General features: G+C 45.7%; 1 protein-coding gene across 1 annotated transcript in view; it reads left to right on the top strand.

Moving 5' to 3' along the window:
- The window catches only part of NME9 (NME/NM23 family member 9), a 330,355-nt gene that overhangs the window by 224,908 nt on the left and 87,897 nt on the right, over positions 1–17,550 (top strand). Inside the window, exons 12-13 of the mRNA XM_030210834.1 lie at positions 1,012–1,119; positions 16,832–16,983. Coding sequence (XP_030066694.1) covers positions 1,012–1,119; positions 16,832–16,983 — 260 coding nt within the window. The remainder of the gene's footprint in view (positions 1–1,011; positions 1,120–16,831; positions 16,984–17,550) is intronic.

Genomic DNA, 17,550 nt, shown 5'->3' with positions numbered 1-17,550 from the left:
CAAGGCTGCAACGTGGTCATCTGTCCACACATTCACATCTCACTACTGCCTTCAGCAGGATACCCAACGCGACAGTCGGTTTGGGCAGTTGGTGCTGCAGAATCTGTTCGGGGTTTAGAATCCAACTCCACCCTCCTAGGCCCATTTTTGTTCTGTTCCAGGCTGCACTCTGTTAGTTGATTTTGGTTTCAGGTCAATCTCTGTTATGTCCTCACTGTTGCGAGGCCCAATTGACCAATGTTCATTGTTTTGAGTGAGCCTGGGGGCTAGGGATACCTCATTGGTGAGAATTATCAGCCTGCTTGTCCTCGGAGAAAATGAAGATACATACCTGTAGCAGGTATTCTCCTAGGACAGCAGGCAGATTATTCTCACATACCCGCCCTCCTCCCCTTGGAGTTGTTCTTGTTTCTGGTTTGCTTTTTTATTAAGCTGAGGGACTCACACTTGCATCGCGGGTGGGAAGCTGTTTGCACATGTGCGGTGTGCTCAGGCCGCTTGACAGAGCGTTCCAGAGACTTCTTGTTTGCTCTCAAGTTTTTCCGGTGTCCTAGGCTGTCGCAGACGACGACCCTTTGGTGAGAATAATCAGCCTGCTGTCCTCAGAGAATACCTGCTACAAGAATGTATCTTCATTTTATTGTAGGTACAATAAGTGTGCCTTACTGCTCTTCGTAATCATTAAAATCTTCAGTCTAAAACAGAGTGCTCTGTCTTTTGTCATATCTTTGTCTTCAATAAATTTATTTCCATGGTTTCTTTGAGAATTCAACCTCATATCCAGCCTCTGCTCAATTGAACCATCTATACCATATTTTGTAGAATATATTTTGGCAGCCTCAGTGAAATAAAAGAAATGTTCTGTGCATAAAGTCATATTAACTTTATAACAATATCTTATGGTCATTGCTAAACATGTACTCTCTGTTTCAAGCATTTTTTATAACACAGTACTGCTTAAAATTAATAAAAGAGAGCAAGATTAATTCAGAGATTTTGCTTTGTTCTTAGTGGGCCAGTATTAGCACTAGCCTTGGTGAAAGATCATGCTGTGAAACACTGGAGGAGACTTCTAGGTCCTGCAAATCTTGCTGAGGCCATTAACGAAGCACCAAATAGGTTTGTGTCATTTTTAAAAATAGTTTTGGTGTGTCAGTATCTATACAATGATTTTGTGTTCACATGCCTAACATAGAAAGATGAGTGACATAACCCAAGCACAACAATTTACACAATATAATAAAGGAAAAGTACTTAAATACTCAGAGGTAGGTAAGGGTTAGGAGAGGACTAACTAGCAATCAAACTACTGTCTGACTTCCATGGTTCAATTTATAACCTGTTTGCTAGGAGCTTCTGATTTCTGATGCATCCTGCTAGCAGATTGCTTACTAATAATCAGGTTACTCTAGGCAAACCTTTGGCCTTGCACCCCCTCAATTAACGTTTAGACCCCTAGACTCCTCCTTGACCCAAGAATTTGATAAACTTAACAGTTCGTATCACCCTAATACTGTGCATACTAACGGGGGCAGCAGAATATATTTTTGGTGCCTTGGGAGGGTCAAACAAACTTATTTGTTTATTAAAGCCTACCCCGAGGTCAGCAATGTTGTTTAACCTCCTTTTTTCCCGTTTTGGTAGTTTACCTGCTCTTTACCCTCTGTCAGCGTCTCCTTGGTTGCTCCTGTTTTCCCATCCGTATTCTCTTATTTTAGCTCCTCTGTACTTATTTGTATCCTATTACTGGAACAATTTCTCCTGTTGTATTATGTAATTTTCTTGTAACTTTGTTAGCCACATTGAGCCCGCATAAGCTGGGAAAATGTGGGATACAAGTGGACCAAATAAATAAATAATAAATAATCCCTGTCCCTGCCCCCTCTTCCTGGTTGTTGCTGCTGTTTGGGACAGAAAATTGGAAGGGCCATGGCCTCATGGCTCACTCTGTTCTGCTGCTTATGCTTACCAAAATGATCTTGTAGAAATGCATAAAAGTGTAAAAGTGCACTTGATGTTTTTTTTTTCAGTCTATGGGGCTTTCAGAATCTATTGTTTTGACTGCAGCTGCTATTTGCCACCCCCCAGAAGATGCTGCCCTTACTAAGCCTCTGCCTGGTCGGGTTTATGGTGTAGCCAGCCCTACTAGTAATAAAACAGAAGGAAAGAAATGAAACAACGGCAAAATACCTGATAGAATAATTCCAATTTCTATTACTATTTGCAAAAATCAACTGATTTCTGTGTCAGTCTGTCATAAACTGATACAAATGGGGTGTCATTTTACACAATTCAGAAAATAGTATAGTGTAGCTCAATCATGAAGGACTTCAGCTCACAACATCACATTCAAACTTAAGAATAAGAAAAAAATATATATTACCTTTGTTGCAGGAATGGATGCATGAATTACCCCTATTGTTAGCAGAATCTGTGGTACTTCAGGAGTCAAACAGCACACACCAGAATGAGGGAGAAATCTTCTTTATTTGCCAGCAAACAGAGTAGGACATCAGTTCTAGCTCTCTTCTCTCTCTCTCAGCTCTCTGGATGTTATGGCTTCTGTCTCAGCTCCTTCTCTTCTTCTGCTGTCTGTCTTCCTTCAGCTCTCCTTCTTCTGTCTGTTCCTTCTGACGTAAACTGCTTCTACTCCCACTTAAATACAGTGCTATCCCCCTCTCTAGCCCCCCTTACTTTCCAGATGGTAAAGAATAGATTGGTTACCTTGCCTCAGCCAATCATTACTTTAAAAATATCAGTTACATAGGTTTGATATTTCTCAAACTGACCTATGACCTGGGGCCCTCAAACCAGACAATATGGCACCAGTCTCTTACATTTTCATTATGATTAATTTCTCATATTCCTAGTCAACTCCATACTAACTGCTAACTGAACTCTGGCATTCATTAAGGGGTCAAGGGCCAGTCTTACTTAATAGCATACAGCTATAGTTTATTATTACTTTCAAGACCATTCCTATACTTAGCTAATCAATCAAGGAGAAGAGAGCTGACTTCTCTGACCTCTTTCACTTATTAGCTCCATACATTAAACCAGCCAGAACTGCAGAAAATTCAAACCATATGCTGACCTTTTCACTGCAGCCCTACTCAGAACGTAAGGCAAAGAGTTGAACAAACATTAGATTTAAAAAGGTATTCTACATATTAACTACACAAAATACACATATTCTAAAAGAAGACATATTCTAAAATACACAGAATCAGTATTCCTTATAACAAATCTACATATCAAGAACTTCTAAACAGTATTTCAGCTTAATCTTTTAAACTACTGTATGTCTGGCTCATGCCTTGTTCATTCATAATAGTATACAGATGTGCCAGCATTTAGCAATCCATCACTCACAAAGGGTGAAAGAAGTTTCTGTCGCTGACCTTTCTAACCTTTAGCCTGGCAAACGTAAAATTTCTAAATAATCTAAACCAGATGACATTCCTCCATCACTTGCAGGATAAAAAGTTGAAATAAAATTTCTTATACAGTGGGGGAAATAAGTATTTGATCCCTTGCTGATTTTGTAAGTTTGCCCACTGACAAAGACATGAGCAGCCCATAATTGAAGGGTAGGTTATTGGTAACAGTGAGAGATAGCACATCACAAATTAAATCCGGAAAATCACATTGTGGAAAGTATATGAATTTATTTGCATTCTGCAGAGGGAAATAAGTATTTAATCCCTCTGGCAAACAAGACCTAATACTTGGTGGCAAAACCCTTGTTGGCAAGCACAGCGGTCAGACGTCTTCTGTAGTTGATGATGAGGTTTGCACACATGTCAGGAGGAATTTTGGTCCACTCCTCTTTGCAGATCATCTCTAAATCATTAAGAGTTCTGGGCTGTCGCTTGGCAACTCGCAGCTTCAGCTCCCTCCATAAGTTTTCAATGGGATTAAGGTCTGGTGACTGGCTAGGCCACTCCATGACCCTAATGTGCTTCTTTCCTGAGCCACTCCTTTGTTGCCTTGGCTGTATGTTTTGGGTCATTGTCGTGCTGGAAGACCCAGCCACGACCCATTTTTAAGGCCCTGGCGGAGGGAAGGAGGTTGTCACTCAGAATTGTACGGTACATGGCCCCATCCATTCTCCCATTGATGCTGTGAAGTAGTCCTGTGCCCTTAGCAGAGAAACACCCCCAAAACATAACATTTCCACCTCCATGCTTGACAGTGGGGACGGTGTTCTTTGGGTCATAGGCAGCATTTCTCTTCCTCCAAACACGGCGAGTTGAGTTCATGCCAAAGAGCTCAATTTTTTGTCTCATCTGACCACAGCACCTTCTCCAATCACTCTCGGCATCATCCAGGTGTTCACTGGCAAACTTCAGACGGGCCGTCACATGTGCCTTCCGGAGCAGGGGGACCTTGCGGGCACTGCAGGATTGCAATCCGTTATGTCGTAATGTGTTACCAATGGTTTTCGTGGTGACAGTGGTCCCAGCTGCCTTGAGATCATTGACAAGTTCCCCCCTTGTAGTTGTAGGCTGATTTCTAACCTTCCTCATGATCAAGGATACCCCACGAGGTGAGATTTTGCGTGGAGCCCCAGATCTTTGTCGATTGACAGTCATTTTGTACTTCTTCCATTTTCTTACTATGGCACCAACAGTTGTCTCCTTCTCGCCCAGCGTCTTACTGATGGTTTTGTAGCCCATTCCAGCCTTGTGCAGGTGTATGATCTTGTCCCTGACATCCTTAGACAGCTCCTTGCTCTTGGCCATTTTGTAGAGGTTAGAGTCTGACTGATTCACTGAGTCTGTGGACAGGTGTCTTTCATACAGGTGACCATTGCCGACAGCTGTCTGTCATGCAGGTAACGAGTTGATTTGGAGCATCTACCTGGTCTGTAGGGGCCAGATCTCTTACTGGTTGGTGGGGGATCAAATACTTATTTCCCTCTGCAGAATGCAAATAAATTCATATACTTTCCACAATGTGATTTTCCGGATTTAATTTGTGATGTGCTATCTCTCACTGTTACCAATAACCTACCCTTCAATTATGGGCTGCTCATGTCTTTGTCAGTGGGCAAACTTACAAAATCAGCAAGGGATCAAATACTTATTTCCCCCACTGTATATGTATAATTATGCCCATGCTGCCTCATTCCCCCCTTTGAGACTAAAATCAGCTTATGCAGAGATAAGTCTCACAACTCAAACTCTGGAGATTATAGTGATCCTAACTAGGAATAGGCTTGTGAATCACCATTACCCTACTTGTTAAGGTTCGACGGCATACTGCCGAAGCACATGAGGCCAGGAAACAAAACAACAACCCTGCTAAAACTAAGACTATTAGGGAAATGAACAAGGGACGTATCCAGGAGGTCAATGACCACCACCAGGAGGTAAGGTCTAATCCTCCTCGGTAATCCTCCACATTAAGGCTGGCCAACTGTAGGACTTTATCCATAGCATGCCTAACTACATGCGTCCTATTTATGACAATAGTACAGCACTCTGAAGAATTTAGCACTGTGCAGAGGCCACCCTGGGCTGCAAAGAGATAGTCAAGACCCATACGGTTATACCGAGAAACTATACTTAATTCATTAATTTGTTCCTGCAATGCATTGACTACCACGTTCAGCTCATGAACTAAAACATGGAGTAGAGACTGAAGTCTCCGGGTAGCCATGCCCAGTTCAGTAATACCCGCTACCGGACCCCCAATTGGAATCCAGGCCGTAGCAGAAAGGGCTACAAGTCTCTTTTTAGTCAAAGGATAAGTAGAGTTAATATACTGGAGGGCTAATTCAATCGCCTCATCCTCTGTGGCAACGGAGGAAGGTAAGGACAAGGCCTCTCGCTTAGAGCGGTGCGGGGATGATGGCTTGAGGAGAGGAATAACTTTAGGAAAATAATTCAAGGTTACCAATACACAAAAATCATATGTGGGGGGAAGAATCATGTGGAGGACATTATCACAGAGCCAGTAATGACCAAGGAGAGGGCGAGGAAAGTTCCCAATAAATGTTGGCACAGGATGGACATTAGGATGCCCATAATGCGAGCCCCTATCCCAGGGGGAACTAAGAAGAAATGGAGACTTTGTACACCATAGGTGCCAATCCCCAATTGTGACAGACTGCTCATATGTTGCAACCCTTTCATACCCCGGGGACTTATGAAAGTAGAAAATAGGCCGGGACACTATAGTCTTCTCAGTAGTAAGGTTAGGAGCCAGATAATCACCCTGGTCATAATCTGCAGGTATGGTAGTAGGGCACATAGGAGTACCTGGAGAGACTACCCACACAGATTCCCCTTTTTCTGGGAGAACATTAGTATAGTTACAGGGAATGGGAAGAACAGTTGAGATGCTTCTTGTTAAACAAAACACTCCAGAAGCTGGATAGGGAGACGTAAAGACTGGCCTTAGAGAAGATTCAGAGGGGGAGGTAGCATTATAAAAGGACCACCAAGTATAATCCTGGCTCTAAGGGCCTGAACTCGAAAAGTAGGGAGGTATAAGAGCTGGGAGCTGCACAGGGACAGGTACAGCTGGGACATCTGTAGTATAAGGAGAAAATCGGGAACACACAATACAAGGGGAAGTAATCTTTGCCTGGCTAATTAGTTCCTGGACTGAGTGTAACCAAAGGTTAGAGCGAGTTGGGGTATTAGGAAAAAGGAGGCAAGGAGTAGAAAACAACAAAAGCACCCAAACTACTAACATTTTCTTTCTTCCTAATCTAAAACAAATACAGCAAACTAATTAAGCAATAATATTTCAACAGTCTGTGCTAATCACAGATTATTCTAATATAATGTTCTCAGTCTTTGAGTTCTTATACCAGTTGGGATAGACCCTCAACTGACAAGGATCAAGCTCTCAAATTCCAAGAAAGCCAGAATCAGGGCAAGAAAGAGTCTCAGTGTGAAGCCGAAGTTCAGCAGCTTCTGCAGTATGCAGTTGACCCTTCTTTTCAGCTAGTAGATTCTTTGGTTCGGGTCAAGCGCAACTTCAATGGCTCCGCTGGATCACTTTCTGCTCTCCACTGTTTAGGCTCCGTCTGATCCATGCTGGGCTCAGTCTGGTCAGCAGACTTGATTCGAGACCAATGGACCCATGGAGTTATCCCTGCGACCTTCACAGCTGTAGGGGTAGAAAGCAAAACAGTAAAAGGTCCTTTCCATCGGGGCCCCAAAGGCTGGAGCCTCCAGTCTTTCACCCAAACTCTATCCCCTGGCAGGAAGGAATGTACCTGAGCCTGGAAGGGGACAGGGTTTATTTCTCTCACATAAGACTGAAGCTCAGAAATTATCCTGCCCAAGAGGGCTACCTGCTCCTGCACCTGAGCAGACCCTAAAATCCCTATGTCTCCCTTAATTCCCTGCAAAATGGCTGGGGGCTTCCCATACACAATTTCAAAGGGAGAGAGGGCTGTTCCTTTAGTTGGGGTGCATCGGAGGCGGAAGAGGGCTAGTGGCAGTGCCTGTGGCCATTTCAGTTGGGTTTCCTGACAAATCTTTGCTAGGCTATTTTTCAAAGTTCTGTTTGCCCGCTCAACCTGCCCTGAACTCTGGGGACGGTAGGCACAATGCAATTTCCAAGTAATGCGTAATGCGCGGGACAGGGCCTGAAGTGTGGCTTCAACAAAGGCGGGACCATTATCTGAACCTATGGCAAGGGGCAGTCCATACCTGGGGATGACATCCCTAAGGAGGGCTCGAGCTACTTCTGTGGCTTTCTCAGTGACTGTAGGATATGCTTCCACCCACCCAGAAAAGGTACAGACCATGACCAAGAGGTATCGGAGCCTACCGCTCCTGGGCATTTCTATGAAGTCTATAACTAGAGACTCAAAGGGTGTTAGTCCTCTAGACTGAACTCCTGGTGGAATACGGGGTCCCTGACGAGCATTATTCTGGGCACAGAGAGTACATCGGGCAGAGGCAGTGGCAACCAGACTATCCAATCCTTCCAGCACCACTACTCGACTGAGTAGGCGGGCTAGTGCTGTTTTCCCTAAGTGTGACAGATCATGAGCTTGAGACACTACAGGCCAAGCTAGGTGGCGTGGCACCAGAACTCTGGTATCAGGGAGATGTAACCAGCCATCAGGTCTCCTTACTGCACCTTCCTCTTGAGCCCATTTCTCTTCCATTTGGGTGTACATAGGCGTCCATTCTTGCAATCGAATTTGGAACAGGGGAGTCACAGTACTTGCTAAGGGTCCTCGAGCAGCTTCCTTGGCCACCCGATCAGCATGGCGATTCCCTCGGGCCACTGGAGTATCTATCCTTTGATGTCCCCTGCAGTGAATGACAGCTACCTTCTTAGGGGCCCAAACAGCCTCTAGCAGCTGAAGTATTTCAGGTCCATACTTAACAGGTTGGCCTGCGGCATTTATGAGTCCCTTTTCCTTATACAAAGCTCCATGAGCATGTAGAGTTGTGAAGGCATACTTGGAATCAGTATAAATATTGGTCACCAGTCCTGCTGCTAGCTCCAGAGCTCGTATGAGGGCCACAAGTTCTGCTTTCTGGGCTGAAGTTCCTTGGGGCAGGGCCCTTGCTTCTATCACCTTGTCCTCTGTCACCACAGCATAGCCTGCCAATCGCTTGGAGTTCTCCACGTAACTGCTTCCATCTGTGAAATAAATTACATCTGGGTCCCTCCAAGGAACATCTTTAAGATCTGGTCGACTGGAGTACACTTCATCCATGGTTTGGATACAGTCATGATCCGGTGGTCCCTCAGATGCTGGCAAAAGAGTGGCAGGATTGAATGTAGCCACTGTTTCCAGGTGTATCCGTGGATTCTCACACAAGCTGGCTTGGTACTTAACCATGCGGTTATTTGTAAACCAGTGATTGCCCTTATACTCCATGAGGGTGAGAACTGCGTGGGGGACTTTAACAACCAGTTCTTGCCCCAAGGTCAACTTATCAGCTTCCTGGACCAGTAAGGCTGTTGCTGCAATGGCCCTCATGCAGGCTGGCCATCCTTTAGCCACTCCATCCAGCTGTTTAGACAGATATGCAACAGGCCTCTGCCAGGATCCCATCATCTGGGTCAGCACACCCAGAGCAACCCCCTGTCGCTCGTGGACATACAGTGAGAAAGGTTTCTCCACATCAGGAAGGCCTAACGCAGGGGCTTGGAGTAGGGCTTTCTTTATGGCAATGAAAGATTGTTGAGCAGTAGGTCCCCATTCAAATGGTTCCTTTTCACCCCCCTTTGTGGCCTGGTAAAGGGGTTTCGCCATCAATGCAAAATTTGGAATCCAAATTCTGCAGAATCCGGCTGCTCCCAGAAATTCCCTAACTTCCCTTCTGGACTTGGGTTGGGGAATTGCAGCAACCACTTGCTTCCTACTAACATCCAGTCTCCGACTTCCCTGGGAAATGCAAAAGCCCAGATACTTCACTTCTGACTGACAAAGTTGGGCCTTTGAGCGTGAGACCTTATAGCCTGCATCCAAGAGTAGCTCCAGCAATTCTCTGGTAGCCTCAAAACACTCTTCCTGAGTCACTGCTGCAATCAGGAGGTCATCTACATACTGGAGTAAAACTCGCCTGGAAGGCTCAGATTTAAAAGTCTTAAGGTCTTGCCCTAGGGCTGTCCCAAAAATGGTGGGGGAGTTCTTGAACCCCTGTGGCAGGCGGGTCCATGTATACTGAAGCTTCCTGCCTGTTACTGGGTTTTCCCATTGAAAGGCAAAAAGCAGTTGACTGGCGGGGGCCACCCGAATACAAAAGAAGGCATCTTTTAAGTCTAGTGTCGTGAAATGGGTAGCTCCAGAAGGTATCAATCCCAGCAGGACATATGGATTAGGCACTACAGGGTGTAATGAAATAGTGGATTTGTTGACCACTCGTAAGTCTTGGACTGGCCGGTAGTCCTCAGTCCCTGGCTTCTGAACTGGCAACAGTGGCGTATTCCATGGAGACTGACAAGGTCGAATAATTCCATGGGATAACAAACGATTCAGATGTGCTTGAATCCCTTCCAGAGCCTTTCGGGGAATTGGGTATTGGCGAAGATGGATTGGCCGGGCACTTGGAAGTAAATCTACATGGACAGGAGAAATATTTCGGGCCAACCCTGGGGGATTATCTTCTGCCCATACCCCACTGACCTGGAAGCTGTCTGCCAGGGGTAGGTCAACTTGGCCATGCGACTGATGCAGCCACCATTCTTCTTCAAGGGGGCAGCAGAAACTCAATATACCCTTAGGGCTGGATGTCGGGGGCCGGAAGGAGACTGAAGTCTGGCCATCAGAGTCAAAGAAAATTTGGGCCCTAAGCTTGGACAGCAGGTCTCGACCTAACAAAGGGATTGGACAGTCTGGCATATAGAGGAATTCATGAGTGACTGTGTGTGAGCCTAATTGGCATCTACGGGTCATCAGAAAGGGCCTCCGGTTCTGCACCCCCGTGGCTCCCACCACTCGGACAGTTTTCCAGACACATGCGCTAATCGCTCCGTCACAACAGAATGTTCACCGCCTGTATCAATCATGAATGGAATTGAGCGGCTCCCTAGTTAGCTTGACCATAGGTGCCTGGGAGCCCAGTTTGTAGGAACCCGTCCTGTCCTATTCGTCCCATTCTGCCATCTCGGCTATCCCGATGATGTCAGATTCAGGAGGCTCATATCTTCCCTCTCGAACTCGGCCTCGGCTTCCTCGATCTCCTGGTCCCCTTCTCAGTCCCTGGCGCCTCTGGGGGCATTCATCTTTCCAGTGCCCTCTTTCCTTACAATAGGCACACTGGTCCCTCTCCAATCTTGGTCTGGGATTCTCCCCCCTTGGCCGGGATTGATTGAAGGAATCTCGGGGCCTGGCTGGTGTCCGGGGTCCCACTTTGGCTTCCCATTAGCTAGAGGTCGACCTCGGTTTAGGGTGGAATTAGTAATGGCTGCCGCTAAAAGGTCGGCCTTCTTCTGCATCTTCCGGTCTGCCTCTCGGCGCACCTCCTGATCCTATTAATGAAAACTTGGTTGTCGATCTCAATTAAGCTGGGTGGTATTCATCCCTGCGAATCCTCCTGACGCTGCAACTTCTTCCGGATATCTGGCATACTCTGGCCACCAATGCGCTATTCACCATTCTCTGGTTTTCTAGTGCCTACTACTACTACTACTATTTAGCATTTCTATAGCGCTACAAGGCATACGCAGCGCTGTACAAACATAGAAGAAAGACAGTCCCTGCTCAAAGAGCTTACAATCTAATAGACAAAAAATAAATAAAGTAAGCAAATCAAATCAATTAATGTGAACGGGAAGGAAGAGAGGAGGGTAGGTGGAGGCGAGTGGTTACAAGTGGTTACGAGTCAAAAGCAATGTTAAAGAGGTGGGTTTTCAGTCTAGATTTAAAGGTGGCCAAGGATGGGGCAAGACGTAGGGGCTCAGGAAGTTTATTCCAGGCGTAGGGTGCAGCGAGATAGAAGGCTGCGAAGTCTGGAGTGGCAGTAGTGGAGAAGGGAACAGATAGAAGGATTTATCCATGGAGCGGAGTGCACGGGAAGGGGTGTAGGAAGGACGAGTGTGGGAGATACTGGGGAGCAAGCAGAGTGAATACATTTATAGGTTAGTAGAAGAAGTTGAACAGGATGCGAAAACCGGATAGAGAGCCAGTGAAGGGTCTTGAGGAGAGGGTAGTATGAGTAAGCGACCCTGGTGGAAGATGAGACGGGCAGCAGAGTTTTGAACCGACTGGAGAGGGGAGAGGTGACTAAGTGGGAGGCCAGCAAGAAGCAGATTGCAGTAGTCTAAACGAGAGGTGACAGGGTGTGGATGAGGGTTTTGGTAGAGTGCTCGGAAAGAAAGGGGCGGATTTTACGGATGTTGTAAAGAAAGAAACGACAGGTCTTGGCGGTCTGCTGGATATGAGCAGAGAAGGAGAGAGAAGAGTCAAAGATGACCCCAAGGTTTCGAGCTGAGGAGACAGGGGAATGAGAGAGCCATCAACAGAAATAGAAAACGGGGGGAGCGGGGAGGTGGGTTGGGGGGGAAATGAGAAGCTCGGTTTTGGTCATATTTAATTTCAGGGTGGCGTTGAGACATCCAGGCAGCAATGTCAGACAAGCACGCTGAAACTTTGGTTTGGATGCAAGGTGAGATATCAGGGGTAGAAAGGTAGATTTGGGAGTCATCAGCATAGAGGTGGTAGGAAAAGCCATGGGATGAGATTAATGAACCAAGGGAAGAAGTGTAGATAGAAAAGAGGAGGGGACCAAGAACAGAACCCTGAGGTACACCGACAGGCAGAGGGATAGAAGTAGAAGAGGATCCACCAGAGTGAACACTAAAGGTGCGGAGGGAGAGGTAGGAAGAGAACCAGGAAAGGACAGAGCCCTGGAATCCAAGTGAGGACCGGATATCGAGAAGTATGCTGTGATCGACAGTGTCAAAGCAGCGGAAAGATCAAGAAGAATGAGGATGGAATATTGACCTCTGGATTTAGCCAGTAATAGGTCATTGGAGACTTTAGTAAGCGCAGTTTCAGTTGAGTGGAGAGGGCGAAAACCAGATTGTAATGGGTCAAGAATAGCATGTGAGGAGAGAAAATCAAGGCAGCGGCGGTGAACAGCACGCTCAAGTAATTTGGAGAGAAAAGGAAGGAGGGAGATGGGTCGGGTAATTAGAGGGACAAGTAGGGTCAAGTGAAGGCTTCTTAAGGAGAGGTGTGACCACAGCATGTTTAAAGGAAGCAGGGACAGTCGCAGTGGAAAGTGAGAGGTTGAGAATGTGACAGATAAAAGGAATAAGAGTAGGAGAGATGGCATTAAGAAGGTGGGTGGGAATGGGATCAGAGGAACAGGTGGTACATTTTGAGGGTCAAATGGGGTGTATGTTCTGTAGGCTTCAATTAGTCGCTCTAAAAAGGCCCCAGGGGATTCAGTTGCCCCTTGAAGAATTTCAGAGACCTTTGCCAGATTAATGGGCCTCTTTATGCCTTTCCTCATACCTTCCAGCAAGTCCCGGCAATAGCCAGACAACAGTTCATAGTGCTGCTCATTATTTGGATCCCAAGCTGGAGCTGCACGAGGGAACCGAGTTCTAACCCATTCCTCTAGGTCCGGTGTCCTCTCGGGAGCACGTGCTCGCGTGATGGCCTCAGCATTTTGCAAAATCTTCCGCCTCTCCTCAGTTGTGAAGAGGGTCAGGAGAAGTTGTTGACAATCAGTCCAGGTTGGGTTATGGGTGGCCATAATGCTAGCCACTAGGTCCACCACTGCCTGAGGCTTTTCAGTATAAGAGGGGTAATGCGTCTTCCAATTCAGGAGATCGGTGGTTGTGAAGGGTACATACTGGTAGGCCTGTGCCTGCATAACCTGACCCTCATTATTAGGATCCGGTCGAGTGGTGGTTACCTGACGCAGGGGCAGAACTCTCGAGGAGGTAGGAATGGAACCTGAGGTAGAGCTAGGAGCTACCCTCCTATCATGCTCAAAGGTGATTGCAGCAGGTCTAACCCATTCAGTGGAGGTGTGTTGAACCCCTGAGGGATGGGGAGGGATACTCATAGACTGAGAGGTGGTCACAGGTGATTCAGTCCATTGAAAAGGATGCCGGGCCCCTGATGAGTGGGGAGGGGTACTAGAGGGAAAGGCTGGGCTGTCGGGAGTTGAGGAGTCAGAGAGTGGAGCCCAAAGTGGGTCTTCGGAGGTTAGCAGGGGAGAATGTGGCAAAGAAGGGTACAGGCCGGATGAAAGGTCCACCCTAGGATGTGGCGGGTTTTGCACAGAAGGGGAGGAACTATCCGGAGAAGCCTGTGCTGGAGAGGCTTGGGCTGGGCGACGTGGATCTCTGGGGGTAGCACGGAACCCCAACAATGGGCCATAAGGTGGTGGCTCAAGATCTGAGGGGTCATCAGAGAGTATGGGTTTCTCGGGCAGGGTAGGGGCGGAAGCCACCGATTGGGTGGTAGGCTTCCTAGGGCTCTTTCCCTCTTCCAATTTAGATTTTCTAATCTTTCTTTGAACGCGGCCTAACATGAATTTTACTGGGGATCCCATATAAGTTTTCAACCAAGAGGGAGGGTCAGTCACAAGGCTGTCCCAGGAATCTATATAGGGGAGTTGTTCAGAATATTCTGGTTCTCCTACAATTATGCTGTAGACCTTCCGGATTACTTCAATATCTAAGCTGCCACTAGAGGGCCACCCCACTCCCATAGATGGCCACTCAACTTCACACAAGGTTCTTAGAGTACTTGAGCTTAAAGTCTGTCCATAATCATTAATTAAAAATCCTTTCTTGAAATTCTTAAGCATACAATCTAGGGGAGTATGAATTTGTCTAGACGATTTCCCTCCCATAATGCTTACAGTTACAACACACAAAGAGGGAGGGAATTTTTGAGAGTGCAGTAAGGGGTCCCCACTCTTTTAACATTCAAGCATCACACATTCCATACAGAAAATCCCACCCAACAATTTCAAATTTCTCAGATACAGATAAGCTCAAGCGGTTTCGCTTCTAATCTCCACTAGACTAAAAGCTACTAAGGCCTTCGCTGAGAGTTGATCAGACTCCCCTTCCCTCAATTTGTGAGGGGCTGGTTTACAGTTTCCTAGCTAGGATTACAATACAGAATACAGAGAATACATACCCGGCGAATGTTCCTCAGTCAGTTGGGTGCCGGTTCAGGATCCCACTGCTGACACCAAGAATTGTTGCAGGAATGGATGCATGAATTACCCCTATTGTTAGCAGAATCTGTGGTACTTCAGGAGTCAAACAGCACACACCAGAATGAGGGAGAAATCTTCTTTATTTGCCAGCAAACAGAGTAGGACATCAGTTCTAGCTCTCTTCTCTCTCTCTCAGCTCTCTGGATGTTATGGCTTCTGTCTCAGCTCCTTCTCTTCTTCTGCTGTCTGTCTTCCTTCAGCTCTCCTTCTTCTGTCTGTTCCTTCTGACGTAAACTGCTTCTACTCCCACTTAAATACAGTGCTATCCCCCTCTCTAGCCCCCCTTACTTTCCAGATGGTAAAGAATAGATTGGTTACCTTGCCTCAGCCAATCATTACTTTAAAAATATCAGTTACATAGGTTTGATATTTCTCAAACTGACCTATGACCTGGGGCCCCTCAAACCAGACAATATGGCACCAGTCTCTTACATTTTCATTATGATTAATTTCTCATATTCCTAGTCAACTCCATACTAACTGCTAACTGAACTCTGGCATTCATTAAGGGGTTAAGGGCCAGTCTTACTTAATAGCATACAGCTATAGTTTGTTATTACTTTCAAGACCATTCCTATACTTAGCTAATCAATCAAGGAGAAGAGAGCTGACTTCTCTGACCTCTTTCACTTATTAGCTCCATACATTAAACCAGCCAGAACTGCAGAAAATTCAAACCATATGCTGACCTTTTCACTGCAGCCCTACTCAGAACGTAAGGCAAAGAGTTGAACAAACATTAGATTTAAAAAGGTATTCTACATATTAACTACACAAAATACACATATTCTAAAAGAAGACATATTCTAAAATACACAGAATCAGTATTCCTTATAACAAATCTACATATCAAGAACTTCTAAACAGTATTTCAGCTTAATCTTTTAAACTACCGTATGTCTGGCTCATGCCTTGTTCATTCATAATAGTATACAGATGTGCCAGCATTTAGCAATCCATCACTCACAAAGGGTGAAAGAAGTTTCTGTCGCTGACCTTTCTAACCTTTAGCCTGGCAAACGTAAAATTTCTAAATAATCTAAACCAGATGACATTCCTCCATCACTTGCAGGATGAAAAGTTGAAATAAAATTTCTTATATATGTATAATTATGCCCATGCTGCCTCACCTTGACTAAATCAGACTTTAATATGGCTACCTATATTTAATCCCTAGTCCTCATTTAGCAGATGCCAGATTGGGTAACAATGTGAAGAAGTGTTGAGCAAGCACTAGTTTGACAGTGATTGGCGTGCAAATGTTTTGCTATGTCTTTCTGATGACCTATATTAATCAACTGTCTGAAAACTGCCCTCCTTCAGTATGGCTAAAATTTGCACATTGTTATATAAGGTGGATTTGTATGGACTTTAGGCCGACTAAATTTTAGTTTTGGATTTAGCACTGAAACCAACCCAAAATCTGGATTCTGTTTTCAGCAGAAAATGTTCATTCATTTTCCTCTGAAACCGAAACGGTCTGCCACGGTTATCTCCACCCCTCTGCCCTCTCACCACCCAAAGGCCCTCCCCGGGCCTACCTTTAAATGGTCTGGTGGTCTAGTGGCTTCTTCTGGGCAAGAGCGGTCTCCCAGCCAAAATAGCTGCTGGGACTTCACGTGGTAGCCTCATGGGACTGCCACAGAAGGTCCCGGTGGCATCATGGAATTTGAAGCAGCATAAGCAGGAGCAATGTTCAGTCGCTCCTGCCTATGCTGCTTTGAATCCCAAAACGGCTGCTGGGACCTCCCATGACAGTCTCATGAGGCTACCACGGGAAGTCCCAGCAGCCATTTTGGCTGAGGAACCTGCAGCGGCAAGAGTTACTGGGGATCGCTCTTGCCCAGAAGACGCCACTAGAGCACTGGGCTATATAAAGGTAGGCCTGGGAAGGGTCTTCGAGTGGTGAGAGGGTTGGGTAGTTGGTCAGTTGGCTAGCCCTTTCCCGGGAGGGAGGAGGGGTGTGGCAGTGGTAGCTAGCCAAGGAGGACCCACAAGGTACTGTGTTCAGTTTTGGTTCTGGTTCCAGCTGAAATGAGTGGTAAATTTCAGCCGTGGATTCAGTTTCGGCTGGAATCAAAACCACTGGTTTTGGCCAGCCTCTAATGTGGACAGTAGAATCTAATATCTAATACATTGTGTTTTATCTACAGTTTAAGAGCAGAATTTTCTCCAAAAAAGTGCGAGATAAATCAGTTTCATGGCAGTTCATCTGAAGAAGAAGCTGAAAGAGAGCTGTCTTTCTTCTTCCCAGTAGAGTACACTCTGGCCACTATCAAGCCTGATGCCCTGGCAGAACATCAAGGTAGAATGTGGTATTAGAAGGCAAATATATAGGCTGGCCTAGTGGCTCAGCTGTAGTTTGATTCCTTGGGTCAGTGTTCTGAGGATAGGGATGCTGGGAGAATGTTTGCAGCTCATGGTAGGAAAGAAGGAATCTTAGCCATTGCACTCATCCATTTTCTTAGGTATTCTTTATAGTATGCATACTGGAGAATACCTGGTAATTTTTGTCTATGTCATTTTTTGAATTTCAAATCATAACTCTCCATTATGTATGTTGAAACAGATAAATGAATTCATCCACAGAAACTGGGCACCAACATACTCATAGCATATATGGAGGGTAATTTTATAACAGTGTAGCTGTGTGAGAAGTCCAAAAAGGCACCAGTTTTACCAAGGTAACATAGGCATATATGTACCTTTGTAAAATAGACTTGTACAGTGTCTTCTGTAGTACACAAATATTCTTGCAAAAATGTACAAAGTTGTAAATGTTTTCATGTATTCAGTTTTATAAGAGGCTTGTGAGGCCCCTGGTAAGGGTTATGGGGTGGCCCTTGAAATATCTCAGCCAGACAAGATGTAT

Source organism: Microcaecilia unicolor, chromosome 7 (assembly GCF_901765095.1).
Source record: "Microcaecilia unicolor chromosome 7, aMicUni1.1, whole genome shotgun sequence".
Taxonomy (NCBI): Eukaryota; Metazoa; Chordata; class Amphibia; order Gymnophiona; family Siphonopidae; genus Microcaecilia; species Microcaecilia unicolor.
The sequence above is the reverse complement of the archived record's forward strand: the minus strand, read 5'-3'. Positions and strand labels throughout refer to the sequence as shown.